We start from the raw sequence: 14,510 nt of genomic DNA on the forward strand, positions 1-14,510 counted from the left end.
AAGGTCTGGAGAGCACTGCTGTGGAAAACTGCTCACACAAACATATCAGCATTAGAGCTAATAACAGAAACTTCATGCCAGTAAAGCATCTGGCAGGGGCCCCCACCAATCCAAAGAAGGACACAGAGGCATCGTTACCTGTAAAGTCATAGAGTTGTGGCAAAGCATCCAAAATGATACCAACCAAAGGCAGGTAGAGGGCAGCGATTTTGACCTTCACTTCTGGTTTGACACAGCGTGGGTCCAGGTCATGAGAGCTCAGAAGGCTATGGATGGCACTAATCGCCTTCCTTTGCACTTTGCTGATCCTATCGGTACAACACAGAAAGTTAGATGTTATGGTGAAGGGAGATTGACCAAAATGCTCTTAAATAAGGAGGAGTCAGAACACTCCTGAACATTGGGGTAACATGTGAAAACCAAGCAAAAGAGGGTAGAAGTATCTAGAATCCAGAAACAGACTGCTTGTGTTCTGGTCCTGGGTCTGCTGTTATCATGATGTTTCAAAAGTCCATCATATTGTAACATTTAGTACTTTGTCCTTTTTTATTGTTGAGTAATATTCCATTGTGTGGATAGATTTTATTTATTTATTTATTTATTTATTTATTTATTTATAGAGATTTTATTTTTAGAAAGAGAGAGAGAGGTTGTGAGGTGAGGGAGAGGAGCAGAGGGAGAGAGAGAGAATCCCAGGCAGGTTCCATGCTTAGCGCAGAGCCCAACACGGGGCTTGATCTCACGACCCTGAGATCATGACCTGAGCTGAAATCAAGAGTCGGACGCTTAACAGACTGAGCCACCCAGGAACTCCAGATCACATTTTAATTACTCATTCATCAACTGATGGACATTTGGATTATTTTCACTATTATGAATTATTAATGTTGCTTTGGATATTTGTGTAAAAGTTTCTGTGTGGACATAAGCTTACTTCTCTTGGATACGGAGTTTACTTCATACCTCAGAGTAGAATTACTGGATTTTTATGGTAACTCTATGTTTAACCTTTAGAGGAACCACCAAACTGTTTTATTTCCTTTTATTTTTTAAAAAAAATAAAAAGATTTATTTATTTGAGAGAGAGAAAGCACGAGCAGGGGGAGAGGCAGAGGGAGAGGGAGAAAGACAGAGTGTAGAGCTTGACTCAGGGCTTGATCCCAGGACCCTGAGATCATGCCCTGAACTGCAGTGAGATGCTTAATCAATTGAGCCACCCAGGCATCCACCACCAAACTGTTTCCAACAGTTCCAATGGCTACACCATTTTACATCACCCCCACACCTGAAAAGTTTCCATTTTCTGTCAACACTAGTTAATATTTATCTTTTTATTACAGCCATCCTAGGGGTATGAAGGTGCCATGGACTGAATGTTTGTGTCCTCCTAAAATTTATATGTTTAAATGTAATCCTAGTGTGATGGTATTAGGAGGAAAGGCCTTTGGGAGGGGATGAAGTCATGAGGGTGGAATCCTCATGCATGGGACTAATGCCCTTATAAAAGACCCTAGAGAGCTCCCTTGCCCCCCTGCCCTTCTGCCATGTAAGAGTACAGCAAGAAGATGGCCATCTATGAATTGGAAATGGGTCCTCATCAGACACTTAATCTACCAGCACCTTGGATCTTGGGCTTCCCAGCCTCTAGAACTGTGATAAATAAATGTCTGTTGTTTATAAGCCACGTGGGCTATGGTATTTTCATTACAGTTGCCTGAAAGAACTAAGAGAGAAGGGGAATTTGTCTGGTTTTGATATGCATTTATTTTCCTGATGGTTAATGATGTTGATTTTTTTTTCATGTGCTTATTGGTCATCTCTCCTTTGGTGCTGATTCTTGCCTTTTAAAAAATGGAGTTATTTTTCTTTTTGTTATTGAGTTGTGAGATTTAAAAATTATATAAAGAGAGGGGTGCCTGGGTGGCTCAGTCATTTAAACCTCCAACTCATGATTTTGGCTCAGGTCATGATCTCATAAGTCATGAGATCAAGCTGGATGTCGGGCTCCATTGCTCAGTGGGGGAGTCTGGTTGGGATTCCCTCTGTCCCTCTCCTTCTGCCCCTCCCACTACGTGCACACACATATTCTATCTTTATAAAATAAAAAAATAAATCTTTAAAAAATAATAGGCACAAATCCCCTATTAGATCTATGATATGCAGATACTTTCTCCCATTCTGTGCACTCTCTTTTCATTTTCTTGATAGTGTCCTATATAGCACAGATGTTCTCACTTTCAAGAAGTCTAACTCAGCTATTTTTTTCTTTCATTGTGCCTTTCTGGTGTCAGATCTAAAAAGCCATTGCCTAATCCTATTTCATGAAGATCATCTGTATGATTTCATCTAAGAGTCTTATAGTTTCAGCACTTACATTGAGGTCTTTGACCATTTTGAGTTAACTTGTGCATATGGTGTGAGATGGGGACCTAACTTCATTCTTTTGCATGTGGATACCCAGTTGTGCTAGCACCATCTGTTAAAAACACTACTTTTTCCCCCTTGAATGGTTTTGGCACCCTTGCCAAAAGTCAATTGACTATAAATGAGAGGATATATTTCCAGATTCCTAATTCAATTGCATTGATCGATATGTCTGTCTTTATGGCAGAAGCACTACTATTGCTTTGTAGTAGGTTTTGAAATCAGGAAATGTGAGTCCTCCAACTGTGCTTTTTTTCAAGACTGTTTTGGCTATCTTTAGCTATCTTGAATTTTCATATGAATCTCAGGATCAGCTTAGCAATATCTACAAAGAAGCCAGCTGGAATTTTGAGAGGAGCTGCACTGAACTTGTAGAGCTTTTTGGGGAGTATTGCCATCTTAACAATATTAAGTCTTCTGATCCATGAATATGTCAAGAGTCTCCACTTGTTTAGCTCTCTTTATTTCCTTCCAAAGTGTTTTATAGTTTTTGGTGTACAAAAACTTATACTTCTTTTGTTTAAAAAATCTAGTCCTAAGATTTTTGTTATTTTTTGGAGCTATTTTAAATGGAGAAGTTTTCTTAATTTCATTCCACATTGTTTGTCACAAGTATATGGAAATATAATAGATTTTTGTATATCGATCTCATATCTTGCAATCTTGCTGAACACATTTATTAACTTTAATAGGTTTTTAGTGGGTTCCACAGGATTTTCTGTAAATAAATCATGTCATTTGTGAACAAAGATAGTTTTACTTCTTCCTTCCCAATATGGGTGTCTTTATCTTATTTTCTTGCCTACTTGCTCTGGATAGGGCTTCCAGTACAACAACAAATAAAACAGAAGTAACGAGAGTGGATATTCTTAATCTTGTTCCTGGCCTTAGAAGGAAAGCAATCAGTCTTCCACTAATAAGTATGAGGTTAGCTGTGGGGTTTTCATAGATGCCCTTTATCAGGTTGAGGAAATGCTCTTATATTCCTATAGGATTTGTTGAGTGCTTTTTCAAGAAAGGGTATTAGATTTTGTCAAAATCTTTTTCTTCATCTATTGAGATGACTGAATGGGTTTCATCCCTTATTCTACGCATGTAGTGTGTTTTATTAATTGATTTTCAGATGTTAAACAAGTCTTGCTACAGTGTATAATCCTTTTTATATGTTGTTAAATTCAATTTTCTAGTATTTTGTTGAGGATATTTTGGTCTATAGTCATATTAGTGTGCACTTTTCTTGTGATTTTTTTTGTCTGTTTTTGGTATCAGGGTAATAGATAACAACCTCATAGAATGATTTGGAAAGTGTTGTGTCCCTTTATTTTTTGGAAGAGCATATGAAGGATTAGAATTAATTCTTTAAACATTTGGTAGCATAACATAAAGATGCTAATTTTCACATGCTTGCAAAACACTGTGGATTTGATGATCTGTGGACACTTGTAGGCACCGCCAGTTAAGGGGGAGGGTGTTCCAAGGAGACCCATTAGAAGCTGGAGCCATGGCTCCTTTCAGAAGTCCAGATACTGAGACATGTCCCACTGGCCCTTGCCCTTCATATGGGCAGGTGTTGGTGAGTCTCTTAATTGTCTTGGCAGCAAAATGAAGTACTGATGAAGAGGAAGTACTATTAAAGAGATTTTTCTGAGGTTTTAGCCCACATGGTAAAGTCACTAATAAGTATGTGACAGTATTTCTAATGAATTTCCAGGGGAGTAACTGACAACCCAGAAATCAGGGATTATTGTGTTGCCAAGGGAGAGACACTCTTAATTAGCTACCCTCTAGGGGGTAGAAAAGGTGTTGTGTGTATATGTGTGTGTGTTTGAAGAATGTACCCACCTGCCTGAACATAATTGCACGATGACCTCTGAACATACTCTACTCTGTTGCTAGTAAAATAACAGCAACAATTTCGTGAGGAATCAAAATAGATGTCAGGGTGGTTTCCCTTGATATCTCACTAGAAGGGAAATGGAAATTAGAAACTTGTGCTAATGTAAATACGAGTACTTTCAGAAATCATGTGGATCAGTGCTAGCAAAGAACAATTAAGCAAAAGCGTGTGCATGTGTGTGTGTGTGTGTGTGTGTGTGTGTGTGTGTGTGTGTGTGTTGTCCCTGAAGGTGACTTTTTTGTGCTCCAACCTCATTCTCAACACCATATGGATCAGGGCACTTTGTGTTGCTATGGAAATTTATGTTAGTTATCAGGTAGAAAGTTCTACTGAGAAAATTGAGAGGACTGCAGTTAGGTTTGAGAGAAGATGAGATTGAAGCTCTCTAAAGATGCCCTCAGGACATGGATTTCTAGAAAGAGGCAGAATTTAGATTGAAGAACATTTGGTTTCCACACTGACCTCCCAGGAGGCAGAGACAGACATTCATCTGGCCGACAGCAGTATGGACAAAGTGCTTAGGATATATTTGTGAGTGCGGTTCACATAAGCCAAAGGTGCTCTGGTCATGGTTTCCTTCACTAAATTACAAGCACTTAAGAGAAAACTTGAAAGCTTCCAATTAGACAAATATATGTAACATATAGCATCGCTGTCACTAATCAGATACTTTATTCCAGAAGCTTCTTGAGCAGACAAGGGAAGATGAGAGGAGTTGTAGGAAGAGGTTTTCCAGGGAGAGAACACCCTGGAAAAGGACTCAGGAGACCCTGGCTCTAGATGTGGTTCTGCTAAGTGACTTTGGGCAAGCTCCTTCAATCCTTTGTGCCTAACCTGAACACCAAAAGGGCTGAGTCTGATTATCTTCCAATCCTAATGATCTTTGGATGTGAGTCTCTGAATGGTAAGTTCTCTGGGGGCAGGGAACTTTGTTCTGTGCACTGATATATCTCTGATAGATGTCTGCCCCATGGTAGCCATTTGGTAACTGTTGAATGTGAGGTATAATTTGGAACACACTGTCTCCTTCCATCTAATTGGGCAGATGGTGGTTTTCTAATCCTATGGCTCAGGAACAGAGAGAGAGAGAGAAGGAAAGAAGAAGGGGTGGTCCTGCTCCATCCCTGTCCCTGGACTTAGAGACTGGATACCACCACATGCCCAGGCTTATAAAAGGTGAGAGGATTTCTAAGTCCTGGACCTGGGGCGTCTCTTTTAGCCTAGGAAGGTCTCTCTGCAAGAAACCTAATCTAGACACTGACTGCCTTCCCATCAGCGTGGCTTCCTTTGTCAACATTAAGCCAAGTGGCATCTTGCTGCTGCCTCTGTGTATACACGGATCACCTGGGGCAGAATTTATAAATGGCTTTGTTCCTAAGTTCACTAATCAAAGCATCCCTGGGAAGCCTGCTGAAATTGAAATTCACTCCTTTCAATGAATAAGTGGCTGGAAAAAGCCAGTTTATAGTTTCTCTCTGTCCCTCATGCCTTTCCACGTTCCTATCAGCACCTTTTTCTCAACATACGGATGCTTCCACTCTTCAGAACTGGTGAATGGTAGAGTTTTTCACCAAGTAAGAGAGGCTGGATTGCGAAACCCTTTTGGTTTTTGTGGGCTTTTTGCTTTGTATTTCAATTTACATGCCAGCAACATACCCTTCTCCTTCAGCATCCAGGGCAGCAGCCAGTTCAGTAAAGAGAAGTCCAGTGAGGAAGTGCTGCTGACGGTACTCGGGAGTCAGATCAAACATGCTGGCAATCTTCTGGTCCTGGAAACTGGAGCAGGAGCTAGAATTCTATAGAAATGCAAACCATAAGAGACTCTTAATCATAGGAAACAAACTGAGGGTCGCTTGGGGTGAGGGGGTGAGGGGGCTGAGAGGCTGGGGGGCTGGGGTAATGGGATGATGGACGTGAAGGAGGGCACGTGATGTTATGAGCACTGGGGGTGATATAACACTGATGAATCACTGAACTCTACCTCTGAAACCAGTAACATTATGTACAGATAATTAACATTATGTGTTAATTAATTGAATGAAATTAATACAAGTAATTGAACACAAATAATTAACATTATATGTTAATTAATTGAATTTAAATTAAAACAGAAAGAAATGCAAAGAACAGTTCCATGAGTAACAAGAACTGGAATTAAAATCACATTGGCCAGTGTCTATGGAGGGCATGGTGCTTCCAGGGGGGAGGCTTTGTAAGCACTTCCCAGTGATATTCCCCAGGTGGGGGCCCTGCTTCCAGTGGTCACTCTGATTTCCTTTTCCAACAGACCGAGAGCTGTCAATTGGGAAAGATGAAAATAAAGCCCCCGGGGTCTCTCACAAAATGACTGATACTCCCCCACCCCAGTTCAGAAGCCAAGATTAAAGTCCAAGGATATCATGTGGATAGAGAATCGGGGACTGTGTCCCTTGCTGTGGCTTTGAGCTGGCAATTCCTCTCCTACAAGCTGCCTCCCTTACTAGAGGCCCCAGTTTGCTCGGCTACACTTCTGAGTATGGCTTGCACACACTGCCTGAATTCAACTGGCTGGAACCAGCAGTGGTATCAGGCAGGAAGTGTCAGACTTACCAGTCCTAGACATTTCCTGTGTTATCTTGGGGATATACATCGTATTGCACTAAAGGAATCTAAAGTGACTTTGGAAATCCTTTACAGTTGGGTGGGGCTGGGCCTTGCCCTGGGTTTGCTAATTCCCTGGGGCAGTCAGAAGGGAACTGTGGCAGAGGACCCAGGGCAAAATTAGCACATTTGGAACTGCTGCTGTAAACCAGATCCTCCCCAATTCACACTGAGATGGTCATGTGGCTGACAACTGCTTCATGTCACCTAACATAAATGGCTGAGTTTTCTTTTTTTTTTTTAATTGGTAAGACAAACCTTCACTTTTGTGTTAGTATCAAGGAATCTCCAACAAAAATAGAAACTAATCTTGCTGGGCTGCCCTGAGCCTCTGATTTGTCACCTATAAATGGAATGTGATTGTAAAACAGCATTTCCTTCAAGTTTTTCTAGAGGGCACTATCTCTTGAGAAATCTATGGAAGAAAAAAACAGGTTTCCAATAGTTAAATAACTTTGGGAATCAATGCTTATTAAATACTTTTCTCCTCCACCCTTTGGGTATTTACAATTTACACTAACCAATTAGAGATTCTTGGTGGCTTACTGCAACCAAACCTGTTAACACAGGGTTTTCAAAACTTATTTGACTCTGGAATTCTGTATTTGTATAAATCCTCTTAACATCCAGTAGAATCTGGGTCCCACTGACCCTAACCTGTGAGAAATTGCTACAAAAAAAGATTGGCTATGTCTGTCAGAGCCTTGTTTCTAAACACTATACAAGCATTATTTTTTTGTGGCAGATAAAGAACAAGATTCATTAGAAATATATTCTCTATAAAAGAGACTGTGGATTAGTTTATGACAAGGTCTTTTTAGTGCTTTAAGAACTAAATTATCCGTAGTATAATTCAAGATGGACTCGTCTTACACCCAAATCCATTTTATAACAGTATCATTAGAAAGTTCTAGGACAGCTCAAAGACACAATACAGGTGTTAAAAATCACTAGTAGATCATTTTGGAATTAATATAAAGGAATATACAATTTCAGAAATTTTATGGTTCTAGGGTTCAGGAAAAGGAGTGAGCAAAGAAGATGCTCACTTTCCACCTAACATGGGAAGATGACTGATGCCAAAGGAAGCTATGTGACTTTCCTATGAATTTCTAAATCTTCATAATGCGTATGGACTCCTTGCTCTTCCTGGCCTCAGGTGGGACCCCTGAGCCTAGGAAGAAACCAATCCTGTAGCTTGTAAATGATCAGTTAGTGCAACTTTGGTACCGTACTTGTGTGTATCTGGACCAACTGATCCAGTGTGAATATCTTGATTTTCCTTTTAATTAATAAGATCAACCTTTATAGTAATAAAAGACTAAACTAATTAAATGAAATATTTTGAGGAATTCTTTCAGTAGCTGATCACCTGGGAGGAGATGGAGGGGCAGGGGGATGCTGGAGCAGTATCAGCATTCATAAAGAAGAGGTTCAGATTGAGGTAATGCTCATGGCTGCAGAGGATTCTCAGAAACTCCAGCCTCATGGAAATGAGCGTTGGAAGGTTGTTGAGCTTGGCTGACAGCTGGGAAGAAAAATGAAAACAGGAAAGATGTGTTTATTATAAAACAAATGGAGTTGAAGTTGGCAGATACAAAAATCTACTCTCTCCAGATTAAGACAATCAATTTAATGAAAATTAATCAGACAGTGCAATGGATGGAAAGCTCTATATTACAGGGAGGCCCAATGGGTTTTCACACATTACTCTTCCCTTTAATAATTCTAGCCTAACAGCAGTCCAAAAGGTGGATTCTTGACCCAACCCCCACCCTTGTCAAATCTATCACCCTGTGGCAAACCTGTGTTGCAAATATTCTGGGGGTATGTCTTCAGTGTAACACAATATCATTAATTTCACAAAAACGCCACTGTGTCTGAGAAGCTAAATGAACGGAGCTGACCCCATATGGGGCCACACAAAACTAATGGAATATGACTGGGTGATTCTAACACCACAACTGTTCTTTTGTAGTTTCTAATTAAAGACTTCAGATGGGGAGTGCTCAGACCAGTTCCCTAGATAAAGGCATCTTATTACTGAGGAAAGTATGTATTCCCTGCAAAAAAGTTGCTGAGTTTGCCCCAAAGTAAGAAGAGAGGAAGGGGAGGAGAAAGAAAGAGAAAGCTGGAAGAGTTATGAGGAAAAGTCTTTCCTTAAACAACCAAACCATGAAAAGTACAGCATGAGGAAAACAGTCAATGATGCTGTAGTAACATTGTATAGTGGAGACTATACTTGTTGTGGTGAGCACTAATAATGTACAGAATTATTGAATCATTACGTTGTATACTTGAAATTAATATTGTAATTAATTTTACTTCAATTAAAAAATTAAGCAAAAACAAACCAACTGTGTAATAAGCAATGAAAAACTAGCAACAATAACAAAATAAAAGAGATCATTTGCTTCCCTCAGGTAAGGTGACAATGAAGACCCAGACTTTATGGGCTATGACTCAGAGGCAGCTTCTTTCAAGGCAAAGTAGGGAAAGGAGGACTACGATGGACCTTGAGCCTCTTGATATATCATCATGAACACCCTCGTGCCCCAGCGAGGGAAACCAAGCATCTCATCCTTGTGAACAGACATGCCTCCTCTTTATGCATTTTGAGAGCAGTTTTATAAATGACATAATTTAAATCAGCAGCATATTTTGGGCCATTTTTGGAGAAGCCATTGTGTTGTGGGTCATTCTGCCTAATAGGATTAATCAATCTGTAGTTAGACTTTAACTTGACACAAATGAATACCGTTATGTATTATGTAAAAAATAAAACATGTGTAAACTTTTGTGTAGGAACAGTTACCAGAACCTGTGCTCTTTGTCCATGTGTCTTGATGGTCACTGACTTTGGACCAATGGAGCCACCAGCAAACTCAACTGATTAGAACTTGATCTTGTGTCCCTCACTTAATGGTCACTCACCAAGAGTTTCTAATTAAAGGCCTGTATTCTGACTGGTTTGGGTTCAAACCAGTCAGAACGCAAAAGCAAAAGATATTTGTACCTGAAAGAAGGCCACAGTATAGGTCTTAAATAGGTCCCTTGAGACTTCATTAAAGACAGAAATTAAAAAAAAAAAAAGATTGTATTTATTCATGAAAGACACAGAAAGAGAGGCAGAGACACAGGCACGAGGGAGAAGAAGCAGGCTCCATGCAAGGAGCCCGACCTGAGACTCGATCCCAGGAATCTGGGATCATGCCCTGAGCCAAAGGCAGATGCCCAACCACTGAGCCATCCAGGTGTCCCAAAGACAGAAATTTCAAAAAATATTTCTGGTGATGGCTAGAAAAGAGTAAGACGCGGTTCCAGAAACATCCTCCTCGAAGGTCAGGACCCAGGGTAGTGGCCTCAGTGTCACTACTCAGGAATGGGTATTAATTAAGTGGTACATTAAAAGTGACATCTAGGGCAGCCTGGGTGGCTCAGTGGTTTAGCGCTGCCTTGTGATCCTGGAGACCTGCTCTTTGTGAAAGCCTGCTCTTTGTGAAATCCCTGAAGGCTCAAAAGTTGGTCTCTTATCAAAAATACCTGCCCACCAAAGGATGGCCCCCAAGTTATGGAAGACAAATCCAACTGCCCTGTCTGCTGACACTTTGCCAAAAAGGGCCACTGTTGATATGAGGACCTCTGTGCCTTCTACCACCCAGGCGTCAATGGACCTCCTCTGTGAGACTCTGCCTTCCCATCCAGGCTGGAAGGAGCCCTCTGACCTAGCGACCATGTACTTCCCTGTGGCCCTGTGACGGCTACTGTGAGGCTGTTCCACCCTCAGTCAGTGACACCCACCCCCATCTGCCACCTCCCCCATTTGGGGTCCAGAGTTGTGTTTCATCTCTGGTGCCCAGCGTATGGGCTTCTGATCCAGCCTCCAGAGACTTGCCTTCAGGACTCCACCTTTGCTTTCTTCAACTGCCTCCTGGATCCTCTTCCCCTTCACCTATTGACTGCTGAACAGGAAACCTCTTTGGTGCTGTTTGTTGTGCATCTGTCCACCCAGCCCTAGGTACTGCTCTCAGTTCCTAAGAGCCCTGGAGCAGTTTCCTACCATTACCTTCTAGCTGCTTGTTTTAAGTTCTTTTTATGTGACAAACCCTACCCCTAAAATTGCCAGTTGCTTTGTGAAACTCACCAGGTTGACCTGGGGTGAAGTACAGATGACTGGGCAGAGTTACTCCCTGAAAGGCCACTCTCCCTGCTTTTGGATTTTGTAGATCTTGCGTCAGTAGCATGATCCCCACTGCTCTGGTCTGTGATCATTGTGCTTTGTGAAAGCACATATGTATCCCCCCATACGTAGCCTTTTTCAGTGTCCGTGGCATCATTGTGACTCCCCAACACTAGAGTAAGTTTTTCTGCCAACATGGGTGAGGCTCTTGATGCCCTCTAGACTTTCCACACCTCCCAACATGGGAGAATTGTGAAACTTTCCGCAAGACTGCCTCCCTGGTTTCCCCATTCTCCTGGTGTCAGTTTTTCGGGGTTTGACCACGCCCATGAGATATCCTCTAAAGTCTCTTATGGGCTATCCTATCTCCTCTCCAGCCCACTTTAGTTAGAGTATGTCATTGTGAGGCCACCAGCCCTTTTGTCTGAATTCTGTGAATTTCCACCTGGCCTACCCTTGCGTGGAACCTGGACGGAACTGTCGCCTTCATCTAACCTTCTTCCCTACATCCCTGGTACTGGTTGTTTTCTGTGAAAATGGCCATGAACAGGTTCGGTTTTGCAGTGACCCTGAGGAAATGGGTCAGGAGCTGTGTGGGCAAGAGGGATGGATGAGAGTCGTTGGAAAATTGAGAATGAATTTTTTTTCTTTTTAACATTTTTTATATTAGTAATAAATGCAGTGGAAACAAGCATTTTCCTCAAAAAAAAAGGAAAGAAAGAAAAGCTAGGTTTTTGTCTATTGTGAGTGACTATTTAAAAAAGGCTAAGATCATACTCTTTGTCATAAAGCGGAAAACAAGATAGGGTGTTTGAATGCGGGTATGCAAAATGATAAAATCCGAGGATTTTGGAAGACTATAACTTGGCTCAGGTATGATGTTCATACTGTCTCTAGATAGCTGGGATTAATGAATGGAATTACCATTGACTACGGTCAGTTACCACTTCAGGCCTGAGCGCTACACTAATTATGCTTAACAATATCCACAGACGTCACTGCAAGCAGACCATAGAATCAAAATGTTAAAGCCTGAATAAATCTAACTCAGCTCTGGCTTTTTGCAGATGAAAGAGCTACTGATGCAAATGTTAAACTGCCCAAATCACAGACTAGTTTAATGGCATCACTGGAATTAGAACACAGGTCTCCAAATTCCAAGTCTGAGGCTCTCCAGAAGCTGACACGGAACAAAGGAAGAAAGAGAGGGTAAATCAGAAGCACAGCCTAACTTAAAAGAAAAGGAAAAGACTGAAAACAGAGAGAGAGAGAAGAAAGGAAAGCAAAAGAGAAAATTATAAAGTGCCTCTGTGGGGCAGGCGGACATCTCCTTTGGACTGCCTTGTTCGCCTTTTGGTAATGAAGAGTGTCCATGAGTGATGAAGATTCTCTCCTTCACCAAATGTGAGCCAGGCTCCTCTGAGCTGTTTTTCAAATAGGCCCACCCTTGGGCATGTCCTTGAGAGCTTGATCTTAGCAAGGATCCTGCTAAATCTGTTTAGCCAGTCCTCTCCAGCCTCGATCTCGGACCACCTTGATATCTGACCAATTCCTCATCCCTAGTCCCTCACCACTTTCCAGGTGGTTTCTGGTCCCCCTGGCCTGTCTCCAGCAAGAATCCCTGGTAGGTTGGTTTAGCCAGAATCCTCCTCACTTCTGATGCTTCTGCTTACTCATTTTTCATACACTAATCCCCCCACTCTTGCTCCCTGGCTGTAGGTTCTCATTTTTCCTTATATTTATAGCTGAGCCCAATCTCCTGTACCGTGAAATCCCATTGCAACGGTCCCCGCACCTATCTCTATGGCCCTGAGGAAGTGTCATGAGTAATTTTTTTCTTTAAAAGTAGCTAGCCTTGGGCTATTGTGGTGTTTAGTATCTCCTTTCTATATATCCAAATTTAAGTTTTGAAAAATGGATTAACTTATGATCACAATTCATCCAATGACCTATTTTGGAAAACTTATTAACTCATGTTTGCAATTCATCTGATGTCCTATTATCCTAAATAACCTGAGCGGAATGGCAAAGAGGAATGACATAGTCCTCCACCTCTCCATTCTGGTGGAATCTGAAACAGAAGATCCACGCAGGGGCAGGAGGTCAGGACATGCAAGATATTGGTGTTCTGGGAATTCTCATGTTTCCTTAGGATTCTCTCTCTCTTTTTTAAAGATTTATTTATTTGAGAGAGAGCAAGAGAAAGAGAAAGTAAGAGAGCATGGAGCAGGAGAAGAGCAGAGGTAGAAGGAGAAACAGACTCCCCACTAAGCAGGGAGCCGGATGCAGAGCTTGATCCCAGAACCCTGGGATCACAACCTGAGCTGAAGCCAGATGCTTTACCAATGGAGTCACCCAGATGCCCCCAGGCTTCTCTTTTTACAGGTTGGTTTCCTTATCAGGAGTTCCTCTAGAAAAGTCATGGTCTTTTGAGGGGGACAGGGAGAAATCCTTTTTTTTTTTTTTAAGATTTTATTTATTCATGGGAGACACACAGAGAAAGAGAGAGAGGCAGAGGCAGAGGGAGAAGCAGGCTCCATGCAGGGAGCCCAACGTGGGCCTCGATCCCGGGTCTCCAGGATCACGCCCTGGGCCAAAGGCAGGTGCCAAAATGCTAAGCCACCCAGGGATCCCAAGAAATCCTTTTATACTACAAATGAGGCAATGAGACCCAGATAAGTTGAATGAATGACTTAGGGTCACTAAGAGAAGAACCACAGAGAGCCAGGCCTGATAGAACAGAGGAATGAATCCATTGTACCCTGGAGTTGGGTAGATGTAGCTCTTTCCAACCTAGACAAGTTCCATGACTCTTTTAAACCTCAACTTTATCATTTGCCAAAGGTAGATGACACCTTACAAGGATTAAAGATACTATTTCTATAAAATGTTCAGCACAGTGCCTGGTTCACAGGAAGAAGCCAGATGTGGTGACAGTACCGGTGATGGTGGAGGGTCTGGGTGGTAAGGGCAGTTGGAGGTGGTGACAGTGCTGGTGGGTAGTAGTGACAGTGGTAGTGGTGCCAAAGGAAGAATATGCAAGGAAAGGAGAAGCAACAGTAGCAACCAAACACTACTGATATTACTACTGCTGGAACAGCTGAAAGAAGATGGTGAAGAAGAGCAGAATCCGACTTAAAAATCTGAGGAGATGGTGGTACTGCTAAGACGCTCTTAGATTGTAAATACTTGCTTTCTGCTCAGTGAGGTTCAGTCTCTCTGGCTGACTTCATCGGGGTTCCTGAAAGCCAGAATTCTACAATGACATCGTAATTAACTACCCTAGTATGTGAAAAGAGACCTCATACTTTGAGTTCTAGACCCATCTGTGACTGAACACTACCGTCACATGGTTTTTGTTAAATGTTC

At 41.8% G+C, this 14,510-nt stretch overlaps 1 protein-coding gene across 3 annotated transcripts in view; it reads right to left on the bottom strand.

Moving 5' to 3' along the window:
* Window positions 1-14,510, bottom strand: part of DOCK8 (dedicator of cytokinesis 8) — a 227,655-nt gene that overhangs the window by 45,618 nt on the left and 167,527 nt on the right. For all 3 annotated transcript variants that reach the window (XM_072762059.1, XM_026001584.2, XM_026001585.2), the window contains 3 exons: window positions 8,334-8,489; window positions 5,978-6,117; window positions 139-308 (listed from right to left, as the gene is read on the bottom strand). In XM_072762059.1, coding sequence (XP_072618160.1) covers window positions 139-308; window positions 5,978-6,117; window positions 8,334-8,489 — 466 coding nt within the window. The remainder of the gene's footprint in view (window positions 1-138; window positions 309-5,977; window positions 6,118-8,333; window positions 8,490-14,510) is intronic.

Source organism: Vulpes vulpes, chromosome 1 (assembly GCF_048418805.1).
Source record: "Vulpes vulpes isolate BD-2025 chromosome 1, VulVul3, whole genome shotgun sequence".
Lineage (NCBI taxonomy): Eukaryota > Metazoa > Chordata > Mammalia > Carnivora > Canidae > Vulpes > Vulpes vulpes.